The 26,818-nt window shown below is 36.4% G+C and overlaps 4 protein-coding genes across 8 annotated transcripts; 2 read left to right on the top strand and 2 right to left on the bottom strand.

Annotated features, from left to right (window-relative positions):
- Positions 1-2,694, top strand: LOC125211622 (ACT domain-containing protein ACR4-like). Its single transcript, XM_048111498.1, has 7 exons — positions 1-288; positions 443-488; positions 595-709; positions 803-870; positions 1,306-1,902; positions 1,986-2,090; positions 2,160-2,694. The coding sequence occupies exons 1-7, from the start codon at positions 215-217 to the stop codon at positions 2,502-2,504; spliced, it is 1,350 nt and encodes a 449-aa protein (XP_047967455.1). The 5' UTR covers positions 1-214; the 3' UTR covers positions 2,505-2,694.
- Positions 2,695-4,500: 1,806 nt separating this feature from the next.
- Positions 4,501-7,788, bottom strand: LOC125215186 (photosynthetic NDH subunit of lumenal location 5, chloroplastic-like). The gene is made up of 7 exons (XM_048116526.1): positions 7,654-7,788; positions 7,358-7,564; positions 6,525-6,675; positions 6,349-6,437; positions 5,746-5,800; positions 5,564-5,649; positions 4,501-4,814 (listed from the first exon to the last, which is right to left on the bottom strand). The coding sequence occupies exons 1-7, from the start codon at positions 7,675-7,677 to the stop codon at positions 4,662-4,664; spliced, it is 765 nt and encodes a 254-aa protein (XP_047972483.1). The 5' UTR covers positions 7,678-7,788; the 3' UTR covers positions 4,501-4,661.
- An 856-nt stretch (positions 7,789-8,644) lies between these two features.
- Positions 8,645-11,116, top strand: LOC125215862 (4-sulfomuconolactone hydrolase-like). The gene is made up of 10 exons (XM_048117431.1): positions 8,645-8,863; positions 8,973-9,044; positions 9,256-9,335; positions 9,464-9,563; positions 9,645-9,698; positions 9,777-9,854; positions 9,997-10,094; positions 10,184-10,241; positions 10,614-10,735; positions 10,805-11,116. The coding sequence occupies exons 1-10, from the start codon at positions 8,660-8,662 to the stop codon at positions 10,962-10,964; spliced, it is 1,026 nt and encodes a 341-aa protein (XP_047973388.1). The 5' UTR covers positions 8,645-8,659; the 3' UTR covers positions 10,965-11,116.
- Positions 11,117-11,256: 140 nt separating this feature from the next.
- Positions 11,257-18,884, bottom strand: LOC125215861. 5 transcript variants are annotated; one of them, XM_048117428.1, is made up of 13 exons: positions 18,524-18,884; positions 18,142-18,198; positions 17,974-18,041; positions 16,346-17,170; positions 16,142-16,235; positions 15,827-15,988; positions 14,980-15,750; positions 13,151-14,890; positions 12,936-13,045; positions 12,716-12,836; positions 12,545-12,605; positions 11,898-12,046; positions 11,257-11,786 (listed from the first exon to the last, which is right to left on the bottom strand). In XM_048117428.1, the coding sequence occupies exons 1-13, from the start codon at positions 18,597-18,599 to the stop codon at positions 11,458-11,460; spliced, it is 4,563 nt and encodes a 1,520-aa protein (XP_047973385.1). In that variant the 5' UTR covers positions 18,600-18,884; the 3' UTR covers positions 11,257-11,457. The 5 variants fall into 5 exon arrangements, with proteins under 5 accessions (XP_047973385.1, XP_047973387.1, XP_047973386.1 ...); XM_048117430.1 differs by having other exon boundaries at positions 12,716-12,797; XM_048117429.1 differs by having other exon boundaries at positions 12,936-14,890; positions 14,980-15,513; positions 15,649-15,750.
- Between the last annotated feature and the right edge of the window lie 7,934 nt (positions 18,885-26,818).

Here is a 26,818-nt window from a genome sequence, read left to right as displayed (position 1 = left end):
TTCAAATGTGTCCCTCCAAAAAAAATAAGAAAACAAATTAAACAGTCCCTCCAAAATCTCACTGTCCCATTTCTCACCCAAATTACCTTCTCCCTCTTTCCTTTTCCTCCTCACAATTCAGCAAGATTCAATTTTTCAGTCGTTTTAGCCTCTGAATTTCTGACCCCAGAAAATATTTTTTATTCTCTTCCCTTAAAAATTCTTTTTCCGAGAAATGTATTGCTCGTCTTCATCAGTCAGTGTCGATGACGAGTTCGAGAAGCTTGTTTCTAGAATGAATCCACCGAGGTAACAACTCATTTCTCTTTAGTCTTCTTCAATTCTCATCATTTTTCTGTTTTTTTTTATCTGAATTCGAAAATTGCATGCTGGAAATTACATTCTGTGTTTTTGTTTGATGAAAATTCGATTCAATCTTTGTCTTGATTTGGGGATTGTGTAGGGTAACTATTGACAACGCATTTGATGAGAAGGCAACGCTGATTAAGGTATCAGAATTATGTTGTTTTGCTTCGAATTTGGAATATTCTGTCACTGTTTGATTGAAAAGGAATTAGGTTTATTAGGGTGTGATTTTTGGGGGAAAATTTGTAGGTTGACAGTGCTAATAAGAGGGGAAGTCTGTTGGAGGTGGTGCAAGTTCTTACTGATCTGAATCTGCAAATCAAGAGGGCTTACATTTTCTCGGATGGTGGATGGTTTATGGATGGTGAATTTTGCTGAATCTTTTTGTATTGATTGGGAATGTGATGAAGTTTTTTGTGCTGAAAGGCTACTTGTTTTTTTTGGTGTCGAAATGCAGTTTTTCATGTCACGGATGAGTTCGGGAATAAGGTTTATGATGATAACATTTCGGAGAAAGTTCAACGGGTATATTCATACAACTCTTTTTGTCCAGAAAAAATCATTGATTCGTATAGATTATATGGATTGTTAACTGTTAAGTTTGGGAGAATTTATGAATGCTGATGTTTATGTTGTCAAGTCCCTTTGTTGGCTTTCCTATTGAGGTTTTATGTTCTTTTCTCTCGTTAATTGTTGCGATTAGTATTATATGCAATGCAGTTTAGAACTAGAAGATGATTTCACAGGAAAAAAATGCATCACGAATCATATCTACGTCTAAATGTCATAGGTCCTGATTTCTATTGTATGATCAGTATTATATGCAATGCAGTTTAGAACTAGAAGATGATTTCACAGGAAAAAAATGCATCACGAATCATATCTACGTCTAAATGTCATAGGTCCTGATTTCTATTGTATGATCGATAAAAAAAAAAGCACTCTTTTACTATATTACAGTCGTTGGGACCAAGAGGGTGCAGCTTCCGAGCGTTGGAGAGATCTGTTGGGGTGCAGTCCGCTGGAGAGCATACAATGATTGAGCTTTCTGGTCCAGACAGGCCAGGATTGCTCTCGGAGATCTTTGCCATTCTTGCTGACCATAAGTGCAATGTAGTTGCCGCAGAAGTATGGACCCACAACTCAAGAATGGCTTCCGTTGTTTACATCACTGATGCAGCAAATGGCTTGCCAATAGATGAAACTGATCGGCTCGATAACATCAAGCAGCTTCTTCTCTATGTCTTAAAAGGCACCAGAAAATGGAGAAGCGCCAATACATCTGTCTCCGTTGGTTCCACTCAGACTCAGAGAAGGCTGCATCAAATGTTGTATGCTGACCGTGATTACGACAATCAAGATGCTGGTAGTGTGACAGATGAACGGATCAAGCCCCTCGTGACTGTCGAAAACTGTGTAGAAAAAGGATACACGGTGGTGCACATGAGCTGCCCCGATCGTCCTAAGCTCCTCTTTGATACAGTATGCACCATAACCGATATGCAATACGCGATCTTCCATGGAACTGTAAATGGCGAAGGGCCGGAGGCTCAACAGGTAACATTTTACCGTATATTCAGAGCAGTCTAAAACTTTATCTGGTTCTTGTCTGTCTTACTTTCACTCTGTATCGTTGCTAGGAATATTTCATCCGACATAGGGACGGATGCCCCATTAGTTCAGAAGCGGAAAGACAGCGCCTAGTTCATTGCCTCGAAGCAGCAATTAAGAGGAGATCATCTGAGGTACAATTGGAAAAAAAACTATGTTTTTTACTAAGGGATTCCATATGACTTTGCATATTTGTAATGCAGGGGATAAAATTGGAACTATGCAGTGATGACCGAGCTGGCCTTTTGTCAGATTGCACCCGTATATTCAGGGAAAATGGCCTTTCAGTCACCCGAGCTGAGGTCACAACGAGGGGCACGCAGGCAGTGAACATTTTCTACGTGACTGATGCATCGGGAAGCACCGTCAAAAATGAGACCATCGAGGCAGTGAGGAAAGAAATCGGGATGACCATACTACGCGTGAAGGAGGATGCCTACTCAACCTCACCGCCTCAGCAGAGCGGCGGATTCTCTCTAGGTAGCATCTTTCTCTCGAGATCCGAAAAATTCCTTTACAATCTAGGCCTTATAAGATCATGCTCATGAAAAAGTTAGCTCTTGGTGTAAAATGTAAATATTAGTTGGCTTATTAGTAAACATATACCTTAGTGCAGTTGCAAAATCAGTTTGGTTAGGGCTGTAGAGCTTATTGTAACTGTATATTTCAGTGTTTTTGGGCTTCATTTGTTTGTAATTACATTAATATTCTCATGGTAATATTATGTTAGTCCCATTATTTTTGGAGTGAAAATTAATGAATGTAGATTTTGATCCATAAATAAAGAAACAAGAGGCATTTAATTTGGATGAATTGTTGTTGGTGAGGTTGTTTTCCAGCCACAGGTAATGTGATGCAAATAGGCCAACCATGATGAAAATGATGACTTGTAAAATAAAGATGGCATAAAAATATATACTCCCTATTTATTATTGGCATATATTATGTTATGTGTATATTACTACATGTGGGGCCTTATTGTTTTGTAATGTGGCTGTTGTGTGGGTGGGAAAAAGTGTGTGAATTATTTTCTTGGCCTTGGGGAATTGTCAAATGTGTCGTCTACTTGTGCTGGTCCCACAGACAAATATTCAATAATAAATTTATATTGGTTGTCTTAATGAGTGGAATTTTCAGTTATTATTCCTTCTTTTTTTAAGAAAAAAGCGTGCAAAGTTCCAGAAAAAACTAACTAATATAAGAAACACTTAACTTATTATGTAGAAGCCAAATATTAAGTTATGTGGAGATGGAGACTCCAGTACATGAACATAGTTATTCACTAAATAAGCATAATGTGATAAGTAATCAGTAGCAAATATTATTTCTTTTTAACAATCTGTTTAATTTTGTTAATTGTGTTGTTTGATAAAAGGTCTCATAATTTCAGTAGGGGAGTTTAACGGTAAATTATTAAACTCTAATTCAACAAATGAAATTTAGTATTATATGATATTTTTTCGTTGCATGAAACATGACATTATTTTAGTTGACGTTCGATAGTGTTAGTCATCAAGTTATGTCTGTGTTGAAATCTTTGGTTACAAAATCAGAACAAATCAATAATTTAATTGTTAAATTATAAAACAATAGCTCGTGTAATTTATAGGCAGATTTCAAAACTTGTAGCATATGAAAGCCAAAATTTAATGGAAGTTTAGAGCATCCTCAAAGACGGTTGTCCCGGCGGACTTCGGAGAGGCTTTGGGGAAGGGCATGCGGGAAGTCCAGCATTGGGGCGACGGAGGGCGGATACGGATATCCTGTGCGGACACGGGAAGGGCGTGCGGACGTCCGCCATTGCGGCGACGCGCGGACTTCCCATTTTTTTTTAAATCTATATATACGACTCGTATTTTCCCGTATTCGAGGTGAAATTTTAATTCCGAAAATTGTTTAATTTGGTGAATTTGTGATTTTTTTTTTATTGCGGGAAGTCTGCGCGGGAAGGCTATGGGATGTCCGCCACTGTGCAGTGGGAAGTCCTTATGACGTGGCAGTGCTGGGAAGGCTATGGGAGATCCTTATGGCGTGGCAAGAGGTGTTTTTAGGAAGTCTGTCGGTAAGGCTATGGGATGTCCGCCCCGACTCCACTGGGGATAACATGCAAATTACGAATTTCAGATTGAAATCGTGCAAGGGCATACAGTTAACTTGTACGGAGGAATAGAAATGATTATGCTAATTGTTTTTTTGTTAACGTCAGTAATCAAAACCAGAAGACAAATAACAATGATCTTGATTTGACATTAAATAATTGAAAATGTCCCACGTAAAAAGATTTGTCATTATACTCCATGACTCAATTATTTGCACTATAAATAAACAAATTTCAAGTAAACTATGGCTAATTGTTGTCGGTATGTGATTTCGACCATCAATAACAAATTTATCAAAAAAAGAAAACGATTAAATTGTTTTGAAGTGTTGATTTATTCATTGCACAATCATAGGCCATATATGAGAATGTCCATAAAATAGACTATTTAATAATATGATTAATGAATGTTTTTGAGGTGAGACTTGAGACAACCTAAGTGTGAATAAATGTCAAGGAGAATTAATTTCATTTATTATCGAAAAGTTAACATGACAAGTACAAATACAATTCCCTCAACATAGAGAAATAGTTTGACAAAGCCTCAACTGTCCTCTTAGGATTATCCCATCACAAAAAAGCCTCATTCATTGGCCCTAAATCACCCTTAAGCCACTGGAAGTTCACCGCAATCGCTTATCACAACCCTGAGCCTCGGACGATCACCTCTATCGGTTTCTTGTGATTCAATCGTCCTAACAACATCCATACCCTCCAGAACTTGTCCAAATACAACATGCTTCTGGTCCAGCCATGCAGTCTGCAATGAAATTTAAAAACAAAGTGTCAAACACATTCGATGAAAAACTGCATCATGTTTTGTCTAGACTGCACATTTTGATATCTGCTTTTCTTTTTGTGGCCAAAAGAATTTGTTCAACCATCAGTTTAGTTGAGATTGTGATGAACTGAACTAGTATGCCAGCATTTACAGAACATACAGATATACTATGAGATATGAAGTTGTTAAAAGGGAATTTTCTACTCAAAGTGAAAGGAATATAAACAGTTAAGTAGAGCTACCATGTTTAAGAAGAAAGGTGAAAGGGAAAGAATTTAGTCAGAAATATGAGTACACAATTTATCTCACAAAGCCGCTGAGAGGCTTCTGTTTCAGGTAGGTAGGTTGCATATAATCTAAAAAATTGATGAAAAGCACTATTGTGCTCAAGGAAGTAGAGAAAGAAGTCCAAGAGACATGCTAAATGTTCAACAAATCTCAGACTAAAAAAACTAGAAAACCTTATTAAGAAAAGAGCCATTCCTGTCAACAAAAGACTAAACAAACTATGAAATCATATTAAGTAACGAGCTATTCTTATCCACAATTATTAGTGTCGTCCATTTAAGATATCTAAGAAAATTGGAAAAGTAGCAGGTCCAAGAGCATGTTGTTGTTTGTCCTTCGGAGAACAATAACTGACCAGATGTATAGTCATCTATGTTTAGTACTTTCATAGTACTATGTTAAGGTTAAATGAAAGTAAGTCGAACCAGAATGCAACATACCTTGACAGTACAAATGAAGAATTGGCTGCCATTGGTATTGGGGCCAGCATTTGCCATGCTAAGAACTCCAGGTCCAGAATGAACCACTGCAGAAATAGAAGGGGCTTATTAATCAACATAAAAAATGGGGAAAAAAAATAAAATTTAGTAAACTGGTTGTTAGAAGGAAAGTTTAAACTCACGGTTAAAGTTCTCATCTTTAAAGGTACGTCCGTAGATGCTTTTTCCACCAGTGCCCTGAAAACGTGGACATCCAAATAATAGTCATTATCATTAGCAATGCAACACTGCAAAACCTTACATCTTATAAATTTCGTTAGCATAAAAGCAGAAACAAAATAAACACCAAAAACATAGCCAAAGCTAGCAGGACATCAAGGAAGAAACCAAGCTAGTTTCAATTAAAATTGGGAAAAGCTGGAGGCAGAGGATTAAGAATAGCATTATGTTTGATGAATTCGGGCTGCAATATAATCAGTGAAGTCAAGACATTAGAACCAATCCTACAGGTTAGGACATAAAGTTCCTTACATATTGTTAGTATCATAAAGTTATCAGGTTTGGATCCAAAATCTCAACAGGTGCATGCGATGCTTCTGACATTTAATTTGACAAAGTAAGTCATGCACGCTAATTATTATCTTGTTGGCTTATTGCAATCACTTCAAAAATACAAGATATGTGTTTAAAATTTTCTTTCAATCACAAATATAATGTAAAAGCATTCCAAATCAATAGTTACAGCATTAGAAAGGAAAATTGTGCCAGATAAAATAACAGCTTACATTTCCTTTGTCAAAATCTCCTCCTTGAATCATGAAATCCTTGATAACACGGTGGAATGCCGAACCCTTGTAACCAAATCCCTTCTCACCTATTCAATCAAATATTCGAACATAAAGCAAAAATTAATTTAGTTAGATAACAAAATGTCCTCGACTGTGAGTCAGTAGTGACATACCTGTGCATAGAGCACGGAAATTTTCTGCAGTTTGTGGCACGTCATCACCATACAAGCCAATTACAATTCTTCCCACAGACTTCCCTACTGGGTTTCCAATGCTTATATCGAGGAAAACTTTGTTGGTCACTTTCGCTTGCAATGCAGCTTCCTGAATGAAGAATGAAAACAGCTATGATGTAAACTTCAGATGTATAATAAGACAATAGATGTTATCAGCATAAAGAAAAGGAAGTTTTTGCATATTGCTTGCAATAAATGTAGCACATATCTTTTGAAAATTGACTGAAACATAACATAATTTCTCCCTGGTAGGATTATGTGTATTGTTTGTCATCATTGTTCAACTCAAATCTCTGAAGTAGATTGGAACTTTTCTGGAGATATCCCCAATAACCATTTAAACTTCTAGCTGATGGATTGATAATATAAAATACTTAGAAACATAATGGATACCAAGAAACAGCCTACACATGAAAGATATAGTTGATCTATTAACTTATAAATGCCAAATGCAATTACACTAGATACATTCTGGATTCCTCAAAATGCGATTGGTGGCTAATTTCAACATTATTAAGAACAGACACTGTGCAACTATCTCGAAAAATGTAAACCTCACAATCAGAGTATTCACACAGATAACAAACATATCACACCCCAAATTTTCACAAAGGATATCACAATTTCTAGTGTGCTCTAACTTTTAGGAAAAACAGAAGTTACGACTCAACAAACACAATCCATAACCACAAAAGGCTAGAACACATGAATCTATAAGCTTATATAGAATATCAAGCCAAATCCGTAAAATCATCGAGAAACAGGCAAACCTCAGCCACAGCTCGGACTCTGAAAGGCATGGAGGCGCTTCTGCTCCTAATCGCACAACGAGGCAGCGTCAGACCGGAGAGAGAGCTGGATGATGACAGCGAAGAAAATGCACATTTCGGAGGCTTGACAGACGCGAAGGAGCAAAGTGAGCTCGAAATTTTGACCGGCGACACGCTTCGTGGAGTTGAAACCGAGCTGATGTTGGACTTAAAGCAAAACGAGGATAGAATTTCAACGCATAGAAAGGATTTGAGTAAGAAATGGAGAAATTAGGGTTTGGAGGATGTAGACATACCAGAGATGCACATGAGGCCGCCATTGTCGGTTCTTCTCTCTGCTGAAGTGACTGCGTTTGCGTAGAGAGAGAGAGAGGAGGATAGGATTAGGAGGGTTTAGCAATGGCTAGCTGTAGTTGAATTTGAGATGACGGAGATGACGACATTTTAAATTACAACTAGGGTGTTGTATCTTTTGATATTGACAGGTAAGTCCTTTCAGAATATCCGCTCTCACATTCTTCACCCTTTGGAATATTTTACTCTTGCCTAGGTCATAAATATAAAATAGTAGTATCTGTCCAATTTATGAGTTACAAATAAATTTAAAAATTAAATAGTAGTAGGAGTATAAAAATTGGTAATTTATGAGAATAATTGATAAAATTGTCTTGAAATGAGAGTAATATAGTGAACTGGCGAGGGAGTCTGATTAAATATAGTAGTATTAATTTTTGGTTGGTTTTTATTCTAAGACTATCTCATTGTTAGAGTAATCATTCGCATTGTCTACGTTAAAATAATTGTTTCCTTGCCGAGCCAGATTGGTGTACATTCTCACATTTAAAATATGAATCGTTTTAAAGTGGTATTGTAATAACTATCATCATTAAATATCAAAACTAAGTATTCAATCACGCAAAATATAAGTCGTCGTAGAAGGCATTCTAAAATAGTGAGACTGATATCTAATTCTTGCATTAGAAATATGAATAGTCTTACAATTCATAATTTCATGTTATTTACCAAATTATATACTTACTCTTTATCCCTGCTATTTCGTGGGCAATACTCACGGCGTACTATGACTATTACTCTCTTCGTTTCTTATTATGTATATCAAGTTAATACATAACGAAGTTTAAAAAATATTAACGAAAATAACTGAAAAAATGTATAAACGCCATTCATTTTTTTTTTAGGCGTGGAGTATCTCATTTTGATATGAATTTATAAATAAAAAAATGAATAAAAATATTAGTATTGAATAAAAAATGTTAGTATCTCATCCAATGAAGAAAAAATATGGCAACTCCACAAAGATGGGTGCAGCTCTCAGTCACAGCTGAATCCTGTTCAACTCTTTTTGGGTTTGGCTGCTTCAGAAGAAAACGAGTCTCTGCCGTCTCTACTTCACGCCGCCGATCCCAAATGGCCGCCGCCGCCGCTTCCTCCGATCCACCTAAAATCATCGATTCCCATTTGCACGTCTGGGCCTCGCCCCAACAGGTGTGCATCTCCCTCATTCTCAATTCCTAACTCAACCCAAATGTCAAAATTTTTACTTTTCCTTCTTTCATTTTTTTCAATTTCCCTCTTTTTTGTGTTTGATGTTAAGGCTGCAGAAAAGTATCCATATTTTCCGGGTCAGGAGCCTACATTGCCGGGTCATGTTGAATTCCTGCTTGAGGTATGTGCTTAGCTTCGAATTTTGCTGTAATTGATTTTTATTTAACCTAATTTGTCCTAATAAGTTGAGCCCCAATTGGAGCTCAAACCGAATTTCTAGTGAGATTGGTTTTTTCAACAACAGTTTGGAAACCTGTAGGATTCAATTTCAGTATCTGAAAAGTTAAGCCACTATCTTGAATTTTTAACTGAACTGAACATGCTAAAATCAGTGCATGGGGCAAGCTGGAGTGGATGGTGCCCTTATAGTGCAACCCATTAATCATAAGTTTGATCACTCATATGTCACAAGGTTAGTTTCTCCTTTGATGCTCTCGGAATTCGGATTGAAGTAGCATTTTACGAGTTGTGTTAGTTTGAAGCTGAGATCTTTTTATGTTGTTCAATAGCTTTCTTTACATGGGGTTAGTTTTTGGGCAGTGTCTTGAAGAAATATCCATCGAAATTCTTTGGTTGCTGTCTTGCGAATCCGGCTGAAGATGGAACCGGCGTCAAACAGCTGGAAGAGCTCATTTCCGAGGCTAGAAAATCTTGAGTGTCAATTTATCATACACTTTTTGGTTCTGTAAAATCATATTCACATTCAAGTATGTCGTTCCAGGATGGCTATCGCGCTGTGCGATTCAATCCGTACTTGTGGCCATCTGGTCAGTTGGTATTGTTCTTGCCCGAGCTCTCTTGTTGTATGTTTTCTTAGCAAACTGCCGGAGTTAATATTACTGTGTCCTTGCAGATGACAAATGAAGTTGGGAAGGCGATGTTTGCCAAAGCTGGAGAGCTTGGTGCTCCCGTTGGTTTCATGTGTATGAAGGTTTCCAATTTGTATAGATTTACGATCATTGATGTTTTTCTAATTCGTGATGTCACGATTTCAATCCGCTTCGTTGTTGATTCATAGCGTATAACATTTGAAGTTTCTGTTTAACACGAAAACATGGAAATCTTGTCTTCAGGGTCTTGATCTGCATTTATCGGAAATTGAAGAACTGTGCACGGAGTTTCCTTCGACAGTTGTTTTACTTGACCATTTGGGTTTCTGCAAACCTCCAAAGTAAGCTGCAAAACTGATTAGTACTATGATGAACTTTCATTCAGCACAACAAATGTAACATTTCTACTCTTCTATGCTTATTCCTTCAGAAATCAGGAAGAAGAACAATTATTTTCGAAGCTGCTAAACTTATCTAGATTTCCACAGGTAATGTAAAAATTAAACCCAGTTTCTTCATTTATTGTAGTTCTCGTTCCCTATGACCAACTGCTTATACTCTTCTCCTTGTCTAGCTTCACAATTTTCACGTTGTTTTCAAGGAAACGGGAGGAAGGTTAGCAATAGGTTTAACCATTGGTGTTCCTTTATTTAGTCTTGTGAGTCCGTAGGGAGGGGAAATACGAAATACTCCTATATGCTAGGGAGACGAGTAGTGTAGTGGCGGGTTTGGTTCTTCTACATTCATTACTTCTCCTTTTTCACTTTCATGGACTGAACAAGTTTTGAACTTCTTGTACTCAATCATGTGCGTTATAAATCATCGATCACCTAAAGTAAAGTTCCCCTTCGTGTAAACAGGTGTACGTGAAACTCAGCGCTCTCTTCAGAGTGTCGAGATGTCCATACCCGTATGAAGATTTGTCCGATCTTGTAACAAAAGTGGTGTCGAGCTATGGTGCTAACCGCATCATGTGGGGAAGGTAACATACATCCTCTTGTAGATTCGATAGAAGCAGAATGGACGAGTAACATGTTCGAAATTGAAACAGTGACTTCCCTTACGTTGTCCCTGAATGCGGTTACAAAGAAGCAAAAGAAGCAGTGTGGCAACTTCTTCAACAAGCGCAGTTGTCATCTTCTGAGTCGGAATGGATCATGGGTCGAACTGCTAATCAGATACTCTTCAACAATCCGTCATCGTCTTCTTAGATATCGAGCTGAACGCTCCCTGGTGCATTTCCCATCTCATTGATAGTAGCACCCAACTGGAGTAGCTTCATGGTTTGATCATGCAGAATTGTAATAACCAAACTTATCTATCTTCCAAATTGAGGTTAATGAAGCTCCATATATTAATTCAAGTCTATAGAAGAACAATTTTTAACGAATCTAAAATTCATTATTTTTCCGATTGACTTGTAAAGTTGTATAATGAACCAAAATTTAAAAAAATATTATTAAGACCCTAATACATATATCAGCATAGTAAAATAAGGAAGACTGCATTAAATTATTGCCATTTCTATGAAAAATGTTTATCATCGACTATTCCAATTGACCTCTAAAGGGCCAAATGCTTCTTCTCACTCAACTCAACCCCCAAAATAAAATAAAGAATTAACCTCTACAAAAACTGTACAAAACTCTAGTCATGTACAATAATTGTGAACAAGATCAGTACAACACATTCCTTTTCTTCTATTTAATCTTCAACATGCTGAATTTCGCCCATCATGATCCGATTGCTAGTGACCTTGAAACCAAGAAGTGCAGGATCAATCTGTCTGCCTTTCTTGCCCTTCTTTTTGTTCCGAGCCCCAGAAGCTCCATCCAGCGCCTCTGAAGCTGCTGCTGCTGAAGCATGCGTTTCTTGAGGTGTTGGCTTCTTAGCGCTGCTTTTAAGCATATCACTGAATGATGTTTCCAATACATCGGCATCATTACAGGATGATGTTCTTCGGAACTGCACATCTCTTCTGCTAGCCGCTTCAACATTTCCTACAGCTGTAACACCCACCTCCCTTCTCACTCCTGCAACCATGTGGTGAATTAGAGAACATTATTGTGATTTAACAATCACACAAAGTTAACATCCTCCTCAATGTTTACTCAAAGTTCTACAAAATTTATGCCACATCTTACCATCAGGAGTTACTGCACTTGGAACACTTTTCCCTCTGACTGAGTCAACATTCAGCTCTGACAGCGCTTCCTGAGAAGATGCAGCTCGTGATACAGGTGGACGCCTCAGCAAGACATTCTCTGGTCCTTTAGAACTGGACGATCTCAACCTATTCACAACTACACTAGTGAGAACTGATTCCAAAAACAAGTTGTCTGCAGCAAGGTCAGGCAAGCATAAAAGATAGGCATACTTCGAAGACATGAATATAAGGCCAATTGAAGTGCAGATATCTGTAAAGATAAAAGCCAGATAGAGTTGATATGATTTCAACCCAACTATAAATGCAACTTGAATCCCTAGCAACGTACATAAACATCTAAAATAAATGCTTATGATTTCAGGTCGACCAAGCAATTTTAAACTCAACTCTTTCTCATCACATCACACCGCTTCTATAGAATCTTCATGAACCTATTCATTCAGCTTTACTTAAAGCTAATCCAACATGCCTCCACACATCAAAAAATCTTTTGGCCCACATATAGTAGCTGAATATGAGTGTAAGAAATTATAAAGTTCACTGCTAGTATACTTCTATAAAGCACCAATGGAAATTAAGCTTTATGAGTGTAGCACAAAAGGCAAGCAGCCAATTTTTTCTTACCTATCCTTAGCAGCGTCCTCAGGAACAGAATCATCAGATCCAATTTTGATATTCTGAACACCTGACCATTTTATCCACATCAAGTGTTTGTCAACTCTAAAGGATATGAAGGAAACAAAAAGCATATAAAAAAATTAAGGACAAGAAAATTAAGGAATCTTTAAACAATACCAGCAGAGCCAAGTGACTTATTCCTGCTTAGGACATTGACCGGCATTTCCCTTTCCCCTCTGTCATTAGAAGTTAAGCCAGCCTGCTCAATTAAGCCTTCTTGAGCATCAGAAATTATGCCCTGAACATTGCCTTCCTTAGTGAGCATTTTCGTTCTTTCTACATTGGTAAGTGCTAATATAGCTGCCGCGATGTTTTTACTAAAACTTTCATTGCTTACCTCATCAACAGCAGCAGCAATCATTCCTCCACGTTTAGATCGATAAGGCAATCCACCAATTTCCAGGATACTGCTTATTCCCTCAGATGGTCGATTCTGTGGTGGCAGACCTGAATCAGAATTAAAGGACCCAACAGTGAATGAGTTGTTGAAACCAGATTCCTGGTCTGAAAGAGCACCGAATGACTGGTTTGACATGCTCCTATGGCGATGACCTGAAGGTGGCCTTCTCTCATTTGGTACTCCATTAATCATATCAGTGTGGTCACTTGATGCGTGGCCAGTTTTCTGCTGTAGTAGCTCCATAAGCAATCGCTTAGAACTGTCATCATTTGATCCAGCTGACATCCACAAACTAGGGTCTTCAGTATTTCTTTTGGCATCTATCTCTCTCCTCTGCCTTTCATTATGAAGGTGTTGTTGAACTCTAGACTCCATCCAATCATTCGGTAAATGACCATTATTATCAGACCAATGGCCCTCTGTTGTATCCATTCGTGAATCATGAAATTGATTGGAATGTAAAGGGTGGTTTATATGCTGAGAAAACATGCCAGACGAGAATCCTCCGCCTTGACCACTAGATTGAATCCGTGCAATCTGCTCCTGCATTTCTAGGCCACGAGCCAATGAATTCACAACATCACGATTTACCCCAGCAGGACCCACAGGCAATGACATTGAACGCTCAAAAGGTAACATGCCAGGCTCATAAAGACCATGTTGGAGTCTGTCATGTACAGAAAGGTTGCGTTCAAGAAGGTTGAGATGCTCCTCCGGAGGTGGAATTTGTTGGGAATAAAAGTCCAATGGACCAAATCCAGCAGTGATGGGTCTATTAGAGGCAGAGGGATTTCTGTGAAAATTACCAGCATCATCAAGCGACCACCCAGGGTTGATTGGCCTTTCTTCCATTTCCAATCGCTGCCTTAGCCCCAAAGGCAACTGCCTCCCATGCAGCTGATCTTGCTGAATGATCTGTTGATCCAGGGGGTGAATTTGCCCACGCCTTCCGCGTGACAAAAGATCCACTAAATCATTTTGATGCCCTTGATGAGGCACTTGACCAAATTTTGCTTGAATTAGCTGTTCAAGGGATGGATCAGAATGCCTAGAAGAAAATAGGGAGCGTTGTTGCCTATCATTCAGAATTTGCTGCTTCAACAAAGCCTGTTCAAGAGCAGCACGAGACTGCCCAAGACCTGACTCGCGCATTTGACTCTGCGGCAACTGCTCAAGAAGAGCCTGTCTTGCCTGAGACTGCTGTTGCTCTTTCAACAACATTTGCTGCTGATGGAACTGCTCTTGTTGCTGCAGCTGCTGCTGTTGTTGAAGTTGGATCTGCCTCTGCTGCTGCCGCTGAAGGGCTAATAGATGTTCCATATCTTGCCCCATTTGATTACCAAGCAGTTTGTGGTGCATCAACTTAGTAGATGGGGCCCCTTCTAGCATTGCATCACTCATGTGCGTATTAAGGGAAGGCACCACACCATGCTGCTGGAGATGCTGCTGCTGAAGTTGCTGCTGCAATAGCTTCTCTGCTATATCAAATTGGCTAAATTCTTGGTCCATTCTGGAAGATAGGCGACCATCCATGACATCTTGATACGAATGTGAGCTGCTGCCAAAAGCATCATTCCATGCCTCTGGGGCGTGAGCCTGATTAGCCATGGCACTGAAAGGGGAAAGTCTACCACCAGGTCCTGCATTTACAAGTTTCTCCTGCACGCCTCCACTGAATGGAGGTGCCTGTTCACTCCTTGTGTGTGTACTGGCAAGCTCAGACCATCTAAAAGGATTCATTTTATTGTCATTCTGATTTGACAAACCAGACTCTGTCATTTCATGAGGGAGATGCGACTGGTTCCCACTATTTGAGGCAGATTCCCCATATACTCTCGACGTCTTTCCTATCGTACTGCCACCACTACCAGGTCTTCCAGGAAACACGATTTCTGTTTCAAAATAAAGATAAAAGAATTAGAACTATATTCCATTGTGATGATAAAGCAAAACTAATAAAAAACAGTAACAATGAACCGACCTTCATCTTGGACGCCAAAATCATTGAAATCTTTTCCCTGAGAGTACATGTGTTGTGGCAGATGACGATGACTGTCAGGTACATTTGACTGACCTTGATGTGAAGGGATATTATCAAACTCATGTAACTGCCATCTGGATCCATCCACTACAGTGGAAGAAACAGATTCAGGAACTGGAGCACCAGCTTGTAAGCATGTTTCAGACGCACCCTCCATTACAGCTGACTTTTCTAAATTGGAACTCAACTCATTTCCACTACCATACTCATGTCCAAATTTCAATTGAGGCATAACATCTCCCAATTCAAGGAAGGGTGAGTCATCAGGCGCATCTTCCAAACGAACAGGTAAGTCGGCCCCAAAAAACCCTTGCTCAAACCATGAAATGATGTCCACCCCAAGAAAAGGTCCTTGTATCTCCCCTTGAGGATCCTGATAATACAAACTCAATTCCTCTGGAGGGATTCCTCTATCCAGCTGATATTCATTGGCTCTGCTCCCAGTCTTGTGCAGCTCATCAGACCAGAACTGTTCTGATGTTTGAACAGATAAAAGAGAGTTTGATTCACGGAGTATATTGTTTACATCAAATGGTGAGACAGATTGGAGACTCTCAAACAAAGGGTGATGATTGACAGCAGCACCTGCAACCTTTAGCAGCAACTCACCATATTGAGCACCATTTAGAGCTTGCAAACGGCCAATATCCAGTTCTTTCCCGTTCATATTCTCTAAAACTTCATATTGTTCTTCATAATTACCAATTTTCTCTGTAGTAAAGTTAAAAAATATTCGAGTAAAAGTATAGACTTCAATATAATATTCAAAATGCAGTCTAGTTCTCACCATTTAGCAGACCTCCTTTTGATGAAGTATCGTAGAATATGCTATCGACACTAGCTTCATGAATATCAGCTGATGATTTATCGAAGTTATCTGGTATATCTTCAGTGACATCAGCAGAGAAGGAAACCTGTCTTCCGTTGGAGAATTCAACGTCTGCCACTTCTATAAGAAGCATAAAGAAATATTATAAACATAACCAAAAGGGATAGAGAAGTCAAGGCAAGAAATATTAGTGATATAACCAAAAGAAATAGAGAAGTGGAGGCAAAAACGGGCAATTTAAAAGGACAAGTGCATCAGTTATGCATAAAACACCTGAAAAGCTATCACCAGATCTGCCCGTCTTAAGTGCACTGTACAAGGCACCACTGCTAGTTATTTTACCCTTACATATGTCACTCAGTACAGCCTGTTACAGAAAGCATAGTTCGTAAAATTTCTGCAAGGCATCCTGTCTAAAAGTATCAATAATTTAGTAGAAAACTTATGAATAGATATACAAGGATTCATAAGCCACACCTCTTGCTCAGCGTCCGGAGCAACAAAAGCTAAAGGTTCTGCAGCCTCTAATTGAGTTATTGGGGGTACTTCCTCAAAAGTGTCTGGCACAGGGGCAAGGGATGACTCCAGCTTTTGCTTACGATATATGTCAAGTAGTTTGCCTCTGGGGTAAACAAATTTTCCATTTTTATCACACTGAGCCGCACCAATTGGAGAAGATGATGAAGGTCTTCCAATGGAAGCAGAAGATCTACCACGCCCTACAGTAAAGCCCACATTTGAACCATCAACTCTTCCCCTTTCAGGTCCAAATCCAGGAGCAGTGCGTTGACCAGATCCAGCAGGATTCCCCTCCATCCTATGCCGAGGCCTCCACTTATCACGAGAATCAGTTACACGCTCAGGACCAGAACGACTATTTGAAACAAATGGTTGGCTTTCATTATGGGACTCTTCCTTCTCCACATCTGCCCTTTTATCCCCCCGAGAATCCTTTTCTTTGTCATCAGGGCCCCACCTTAAAGACCATTTGCTATCACGCCTTGTTTCATGGCCAGCACTGCGATTATTAACATCATGCCACCTGTCAGTTGCTGGCAAAGATCTGTTCTCAGTAGGTTCTCTGGCCGGAGCATTGTCAACCCGTCTGTCCATCTTCCTCCGATCCTTTCGCCCAAACGTTCCAGTTTCCCTTTCTTCTTCACGCCAGCGGCGAGCACTGTCAGGTTCAGGAGCAATCTTTCTCCAATCTTTTTTTTCCTCAGGGACATCTGAGCGCCAAACCTCTTTTTGGTTCAAATCAGCAGAGGTGCCAAGAGACAGAGAACTTGGGCCACGGGCTTCCTGATGAGAAGAAAAATAATACTCCCTCCGTCCCACAAAAGATGTCACACTTTCCTTTTTAGTTTGTCCCACAAAAGATGTCACATTTCCCTTTTTGGAAAAAGTTCTCTCACATGAATATAAAAATTATATTTTCTCTCTCCATTTAACACACAAAACAAAACCTCCTAAAATCCCATGCCATCCCACAAGTGTGACATCTTTTGTGGGACGGAGGGAGTATGTGATTATCTGAACATAAAAGAAAAACTAGAAATGTAGCGAGGAAACCAGTAGTTTTAGTTCCTCAAGATCAAAAACCAATACCTTATTATTAAAAATTCTAGTTAAGTGGTATAACATTTGAAGTGGTCAGTTTTAGCAGGCTTTGCAAAGCTATAATATATGTTCAAAATGAAACATTTTTTTACAGGAGGCTAGAACAAAAATACGTGTATAACTAGACAGAAGGCTTGCAAAAGGCATCAAAACAGAAACAAAAAATTGAAAATATTAACAATTATATACATGTACAAAATTGCCAAGCCAACAACATTGATACAGTGCACACTGCACAAAAGCCTTCATCAATCTAGATATTGCATATTAGTATGTGAAATCTTCAAGTCTCCAGCTTAAAAAACAAAGATGTTCATCTAACATGTGTCTATTGATTCAATCACGAATCAAGGCTGAGAACTAGGAGATATTATGAACTATCCAAACTAGTAATCCTCTAATCCAGTTCATCAATGAGTTAATTTAAGAAATCAAGTGACAAATTCTATCAGGTATGCATGGGGACTGAAGATTATCAGATTTACCATTTTTGGCTCATTTGGCTTAGCATACAGCCACTGTGGGGACAGAGGAATCTCAGAAGCTGCTTGATCTGCAGAAAATACACATAGATTTAAGGCAATAAGATGTAAGGATACAGAAGATACACAAGGTGCCAGGTAGAATAAATTGGCAAGCAAAACAATTATTACCCTTTGACTCATCCAGTGATCCCATCAACCCCTTGTCCTCATCATTTCCAGTGGAAGCTTCAGTACCGAAAATATTACCAGAATATATCAGTTACAGATTTTTAAAAATAAAGCGAAAAAAACAATCAGAGCACAAGTAAATAGACTAGAATTCACTCAATCCCAGCAGAACCAATCAATCTTAAGAACTCACTCGATAAGTTGATACTAAATCAGAAGTGAAGAATCTGATTTGAAACCCTAGGATATAGGTCGATAGCTACATTGCAAAAACAGATCCAAAACAAAGCACGGATTCGCACATGATATAGTCAAATCCAAACAAAGCGAGCAAATCGATACAATCACTAGTCGATAAGAATTCAAAAAAATCAAAGATTACCTTTCGGAATCCAAGATTGATCGGACGGCTTCGAACCGATGAGATCCTCCGGGAGATCCAGTTTACTTTCCGCCATCGCAACAAATTGATATTCCAGAGAATTTCAGGTAACAATCAAACACAACGAACGGCGAATCACACACGAAACAAACAAATAGTGAGAGCGAGATTGAGAGAGAAGTGAATCCGCGAGTGGCGATACAGAAATATCAGAGTGAGAAAGATTCCAGATGCAAATTGGGGGATGTATGCATATGTGATATGTATAGGTAGAGCGAGAATTAGGGTTTGTGAGAGCAATTGGAAAATGCAGAGAGAGAAAATGTGATTGAAGAGGAAAAACAGAGAGGGTGAGGGTTTGGGTGGTCAGAACAGCCAAATCAAATAATCGAGAATTATTATTTTTTTATTTTCGAATAAATCTCAGATTTGCAAAAGGCCCCCTTTCAGTTTTTCCTTCTATTAAAGCCCATTGAAAATAAATTGGTATATGAAGGGAAAAAATTATGAATATTGCTAAAAATGATAATAGATTGATTTTTATAGATTGACTAAAGTAAACAAAATGAGGCTTTTATTTATAGACATAGAGGAGAATATTTTCTTTTTTGAAAAAGTTGTAAAAGGATCATTTTCCGTTACAAATTAGGTGGTTGTTTATAAACTCGGCTTGAATTGCTTTTATGGATTCATTCCTTTTTATTTTTTCGGTAAACAATCGATTGACATTTGTATTCAATTTACTCCATTAGTATAATAGACGGATAATACAAGCTAAGATTATTCGAAAATTTCTCTTTTTGGATCGTCTTATACTCCCATTATAGTTCAGTCATTTCTCTTTGTGGGAAAATTCGATATACTTAATTTCGCTTACTTTATTCATTCTCTTATTCTACTCTCTCGTATTGTATTTTCTTTCACTTAACTTACTTATTTAATTTTGAATCTCCATACTCAAAATATGAGGAATGATATGCTACATTCCTAATGTGAGCACCACTTTTTGACATGTGTTTAGTGTTGCTTGTTTCGATTTATATATTTAATTTGATTCACTACATTAAAAATTCATATAAAAATTATAGTTCGATTTGCTAATGTTATCTCCAATTTTAAATAAATTAATAAAATAACAAATCAAACTTTGATTTTTATTAATTGTGCAAAATTAAAAATTTCAATAATATTTTTAATGTATTAGAATCAAACTAAATATATAGATCAAAATGAACAACGTTAAACGTGCATCAAACGAAGTGGTGCACACATAAGGAGTTCACATATCATTCCCCCTCAAAATAAAACATCTCAACACTATTAGTACGAATCTTCTGACAATAAAAAATACGTTAAGTGGCAAAGTTGAATACTGCAAGACTCTCACTGGCGATATGGCTTGAGTTTAATTCGGCACTAAAGTATATCTCTTTATCTCGTGTAGTTGGTTGTCGTTTTCTTTCGGTGGATTATATTTTTCATCTCGTGACAGTGTAGTGGTCCCACTTACGTATAATATAATACTCTATCTACTATGTGCTTGTCTAGCACACGGTATGTAATAAAGAGTTATAAATCGACGATATCTTTTATTATATTGATATTATTAACATCATGTTTAGTATGATATGTTTGGTATGGTATGTTAAAATTAAATATATGTAATAGTAAGTATTTGTTATGATTCAGAGTTGTATTAATTAGACCAAAACTTTGGTAAGTAGACACTTTTATGATGCTTTTATTTGTATTCCCGAATTTTAGTTGAGACGCTAACAATAAAGACACTTTATGAAGTGTTGGGGGTATAATCAGACATACAAATTAGTACTCCCTCCGTCCCACGTTACTTGAGTCACTTCTTTTTTGCACTCGTTTTGAAAAAATAATAATAAATAATTAAAATGAAGAAAATAAAGTAAAAAAAATGAATAATATAGTTAAGACTCTTCTCTACATTATTCTCTCTCTTACTTTTTTTTCTCTCCATTTTAACTATTTATTATTATTTTTCCAAAACGAGTGAAAAAAGAAATGACTCAAGTAACGTGGGACAGATTATTAGCATTAAAAAGTGTCCTTATATCCAATTTTTTTTTGTTGCAATAATTATTTGAATTTTCAATTTTTAAAATTTTAATGAAGTTGTATGCTATGTTTTGGTATGAGAAAAAAAAAACACGCTTGGCATGACTCTTTAGTATTTTTTTTAGAGTGAACTACAAAAATGATTCCTGAACTTTAAAAATATCACCAGTAGTCCTTGGACTAAGGGTTAATATCAAAAACGGTCATTTTGCACAGTTTTTGTTATTTAATAATTTTTATAATTAAAAAAATTTATTGATATTTAAAAACTAAAATTTAAAATTTAATTTTGTAAAAAATCTAATATTGAAATAAAGAAACAAAGTGAAAGATGACAAAAGGGAAGAAGAATGATAATTTTGAAATAATATCAAATTTAGTACATAACTGAAATAATATCATATTTAAAATGTTAAAAGTGTAAAAAGACCAAATTGCCCAAAACCCCTCAAAAGGGCATTTTCGTCTCGAAACAGTGCAAAAAGACCATTTTTGAGATTAACCCTTAGTCCAGAGACTGCTGGTGATATTTTTAAAGTCCATGGATCATTTTTGTAGTTCACTCTTTCCTTTATAATTAAAAATACTCCCCGTTTAGGCAGATCCCCAGCCCGTGAACTTTATACTTTTTTTTGAAAAAATTGTCAAGACTAAGAAATGACATAATTTATTCGATTATTCAGTATCGAACAGTAATATGTTTATTATCGAACAATAATATGTTTATTTTAACCATTTGTATAAATCTTACTTACTGAAGTACTATGATATATTCATTATTCGGGAATCTTTTACTTGATTATGTTTATTCAAAATTATTTTAATTCTTCATTATATATTTCTATAAAAGAATGTTAACAAAATTCCCATAAAAATACTAGTCGTTAATATAATTTATTTTACGAACAAGAAGATTGATTTACAATTATTGTAAACATGTACACTGTAGTCAGATACCTAATAATGTGTATAGAAAATGGAGTACTGGTTAATAACTTGATTAGTTTGAAAAAAAATTCACAGCTAATTCTCGATCTATGTTTTCTTAAATATTTCTTTTTAATCTAAATTGACCTCGCTTGTTCAATTATTCAATAATTGAGCACGTTGTATTATGCTAACCCTATTGTATTTGTATATACTTTACTTCATATTAGAATTAATATACGTATATTTTAGGGGGCTTTTTTTTTATCGAATGTAGTATATATATTTCAATCAAAATATTATGTTTATTTGATCTCTATATTTGCTATCTCTGATCATTAGAGAGTTCTATTTCTATTTCTCTATATATTTCTTTTAGCATTATAAACATTTTTCCACTAAAAACATCATAAACTGTAATTTATTAGATTGACAATTATTGTAAACACATGTACATGCCTAAAATTGAAGTAATATACTCCATGTAGTACTAATAATTAATTTTCGAATCTACCTCATTCTCTCATAAATTTCATTTTGTATCGATATTATTATCAAAATTCACTCCAATGATTGCGTCGAGATATTTGTAGTATTATTTGCTAGGATGACAAGCTATCAAACATTTATGTTTTGTTAATGAATTTGGAAAATTGATAGTACAACACGCGACTAATACTAAATTGCTGATTACCTCTAATATCACTCTCAAAATTAAATTTTGTTCAAGAATATTAAAGTTCTACACGAACACGTTTGTAATTGTGACCAAAATAAGTAATTAAACGTGTTTATTTGCAACAATTGGATTCTAGCAAAGCGATTATATAACTTTATTAGATGCTAATCAAGTGAAATAAGATGGGTTGGTAGCCAAAAACTACTATAGCTTTTGGTTGATTTAGGTTTTACTACGAACTTTAAATTTCAATATGGTGAAAAAATACATAAACTTTGAACTTATAATAGTAGATTTTTTAACGAATTAAAGCTTATGTATTTCGAAGAGTATAATTTTTTTTACTGAATTATAAGTTCGTCCTATAGACTACATCGTTTAAGGCTATTGACAGTTAGATGACGTAGATATCCTGGTGTGCCAAGTAAAATTAAGTTTTGACAAAATTTAATTTTATAGGAAATTTACTGGAGTATTACAAGTTAAAGTGACATTTAAAAGTTATGGTAAAAATCTGAATAGACCAAAAAGTGCTATTAGTCCAAATAAGATTGATAAAATAGGATGCATATTTATGTATTTTTTGGTACTATGTTTTTGTATATTTGGAATGTTACATAATCTATTGTTATGGGGATAATCATAAGAAATAAAAGGAAAGTATACATTAGCTAGGGGTGTTCAAATGGATAGCGGGTATTGGGTAATTTCAAACCCGACCCGATACACGCTGGGTATCGGATACCCGTGATAAGGCTAATTTCATGCATCGGTTATGTGGTGAAAAACACTGTATTTTGTTGGGTTTAACGCAGTTTTTAAGCCAGGTGTGTGAAGGAGACGCTAGATCCAGGAAGAGCTGGAGACAATGGACTAGAAAAGAAAAATGAAGGAAAGTGAGCAGAATTGAAGAGAAAAAAATGGCTAGACGAAGGAGGTCAATAGCTGAGGGCAACAAAGACTATTCATACCTCGCTGGACCTACTTCAATGCCTATAAATAAAGGAGCATGCAGCACATGCGATAGACATGATTTTTGCTCTTAGCTCACACACTCACACACACACTTGGGAAATGGGAATTCTGGGATAGTTTAGGGTTTCTAAGGGGCTCATCTTCGGCGAAAGTCAGTGGTAACACCGTCCTCTCGGAGGGCGAAGAAACAATCTGTTTTTCATTCAGCTTTTCGCACTTTTATTCCGTCGAACTTCATTGTTTTGGAAGTCGATTTGGTTGTTGCTACTTATCGGTTATCTATGCATTTAGTTTATGTCATGTTGGTGTTTATCTTGTGTTGATTTACGATTCTGAGCTTTTGTTTGAGGTTTTAATTTCGGCAGTTGAATGTTATTCTCTGTTTTGGATAATTCTGTGTTTGATCTGGGAAAGAGGTTGTGGATCTGAATTGTTGTTGTTGATCGGTGGTTGTTTGGCGAATCTGTAGCTATGGATATACTTTTGGTCGGAGTTTGTGTCGGATGCTTGGATCCGGAGTGGATTTAGCATCCGAGGTTGGATCTGAACAGGGGAATCAAGTTGTGCATGGATTTCGAACTCTTTTGCTCTCTTTTCATTTTACTCCGTCTAGTAGCCGTAGATCTGCTTAGTTTTTAATTGTTCTTCGTTAAATTGCTTAAAATCCAGTCTGCTTCGTTTCCGATTCACGTTCCATCTCTGTTTTACTGAAATTTTATGCAAATTGATTGGAGAAGATGATGTCGCTTGTTAGTTAGTACTTTAGTTAGTTGTTTTTCAGCTTTTCATCCGTACTTTACCTTTTCAGCAAATGGTCCCCACCGTCAGTTTATTTCCCAGGTCTAGGTAATTTAGGAAATAATTTCTTAGATCTAGTGATTGCCTTGTTTTCCAGTTTACATGCATGATTTCTGTTCTGCCTAGATCTAGCCGTTAGCGTAGCAGATTTCAACTCCAAGTTAGTTTAATTTCCTCAACCCAAAAATGCGTGGCAGCAGCCAACCCAAAAATAGTCCCGAATCCTTGAGCATGCTTAATTACGCATTCATCTCTGTGGGATCGATCCCTACTTCCCCGTGCTAATTTTAGTATACGTGGTTGAGGGTTTTTGAAGCGATATTCTGTGTGTCCGACGACCGAGATCTTCCAACGATCCGTGAGTTCCTAGACCTTGTGATCTAGTGGATTCGCTGGACCTAGGAGACTTGTTATTCCTTTCTGTGCACACAGTACTTAGCAAAAATATTCAGGCTTCAACCCGCTACCCGAAAAAATCGGGTACGGGTTCGAGTACTCTAGGCATGGTAATATCGGGTATCAGGTATACCCGTATAACCGAAATACCCGCAATACCTGATTTAATTATTGTTTAATGCCTTTTAACCCAATACCTATGACTACACAAACTCAACCAACCATCCATTCCACCTCCGATGTGGGACTACTAAAAATTCATGCAAGAATGAAACATCTTTGGAAGAGATTATTATAAACATAACATTTACTAGAAAAATTGATGGTTGAATTTTTTAACTATAAACATTGTTCACTTCTATGATACACAAAACAAATGCTTATATACAAAACCCTATGTATATACACGTATACATATTTTTGTGATGAAAATTGTACAACCAATCAACCAACTGAATTATAAAGAAAAAAAAAGGGTTATTTAAGGTTATTAGTTCTCTAAATGAAAATAAAGAAACAAAAAAAGTCGTGATAGTAGCTATAAAATCAGTAAAATATTTACATATCTATTTGAAAATACTTGATGAAATTTCCTTTTGTAAACAAGATTTACAATCATTTTTATTCAATGATTTCTACTTGTTATCATTATTACTGGAGGTATAGACTATAGTGCTAAAATAAATAAATTATTTCACCATTACTTGTCCATATATTAATTAATTAATAGTAATATTTAAATAAAAAAATAAGTAAAGCTAACTTTTATCATCCGGTATTAAATAAAGTATTCAAGTATTAATTATTAAATATTTAATGTTAACTTGTATGGAATGCATGCTAATCCCACAATGTTAATCCCACATCGGTCATGTATAAAAGAATGAATTAGACAAAATCTATATAAAAATTGTAGTGGTCCATTGCATCTAGCAGCACTCAGCGGGTTCGAATACCCGCAGTTGCGGGTTCAGGTATCTGATGCGGGTATTCGGGATACCCGTTTAGCCTTGCGGGTCAGGTTTAGGTACTTAAAAAGTGATTCTTTCGGGTTTGGATACCCGCAAAATTGGGTGCGGGTACCCATTTTGACACCCGTCATTAGCCATCCACAACGTTGTCTCTTATATATCTCTTAACTCCCTCATCTCTTTACTATTTATGGGCTTCACTATACTTTTTCACTCCATCTCTTAACTAAGAGACAATATCTACGTCCCTCCATCTCTTAACCATCTCATCTGTTAACTATTCATTCAATTTCATTTTTTTATTTTTATTTTCAACAAATCCAATTAATAAAAAACACACTTCATTAAATAAAATAAAATTATAATTTAAAATTCTTAAAATGTAAAAAACACATAATTAAAATTCTAAATAATAAACACACATAATTAAAATCATAAAAAAAACAAAAGACCACACCATTAAAAAAATGGAGGCAAAACGACATTTCAAAATATAGATTTACAATTAAAAATCCTAAAAATATAAAAAAACACATAATTAAAATCCTAAAAAAATAAAAACACATAATTAAAATTTTTAAAAAATAAAAAAATACACCATTAAAATATATGGAGGCAAAACGACATTTCAAAATATGGATTTACAATTAAAAATCCTAAAAATATAAAAAACACATAATAGAAATCCTAAAAAAATAAAACACATAATTAAAATCATAAAAAAACAAAAAAACGCACCATTAAAAAAATAAAATCATAATTAAAATGGAATTTTTTATATATATTTTTTAAATTTTTGAATTTTTTCTGAATTTTTTTAAAAAAATAAAAAAATCAATATTAACGGATATAAACGACGCCCACTCGCGGGCCGACGAGTGGGCGTCACGAACGAACCACAGCTCGCCACGTTGCCAAGGTGCGTGGCGAGACGTCTCGTCAGCTGCCTCTTCGGAAGAAGACGCGGGACGCGATGAAGACGAGATGGCGATGAGACGGAGCTTGCATCGCTGTCTCGCTACGAGATGGAGACACCCACGCGTTGCACTGTGGGTGCCCTAACTAAGCATATCAATAATATTAATTCTTGATTAAGATTTGCCATCAATATCCATTCAATTCGTTTGTTATTCTCCTTTTTTATCTGACAATCTTCAATGATATGATTTCCAAATTTTTACAATTAGAAACATACGGAGTAATTTTTTTTCATATTTAAAATTTAATCTGTAATCTATAATAGTAACAGAAAAGTACTAATACAACTAACATAAATTTTGTAATTAAAAACTAAAAATTACTGTATTAGGAGAAGAAGGCTCCACTAGGATCCAGTAAATTCCACTGGATCAGATATTGACGAAAATATCCCGTGACGAACTTTCCAGAATATTCGAAATCTGCGTTTTTTCCTTCCTTCCCATCCCAATTCCCATATATATGATCATCATTTCACTCAAA

This window comes from Salvia hispanica, chromosome 3 (genome assembly GCF_023119035.1).
Source record: "Salvia hispanica cultivar TCC Black 2014 chromosome 3, UniMelb_Shisp_WGS_1.0, whole genome shotgun sequence".
Lineage (NCBI taxonomy): Eukaryota > Viridiplantae > Streptophyta > Magnoliopsida > Lamiales > Lamiaceae > Salvia > Salvia hispanica.
Note: the sequence above shows the minus strand (reverse complement) of the source record. Positions and strands in the feature narration are given on the sequence as shown.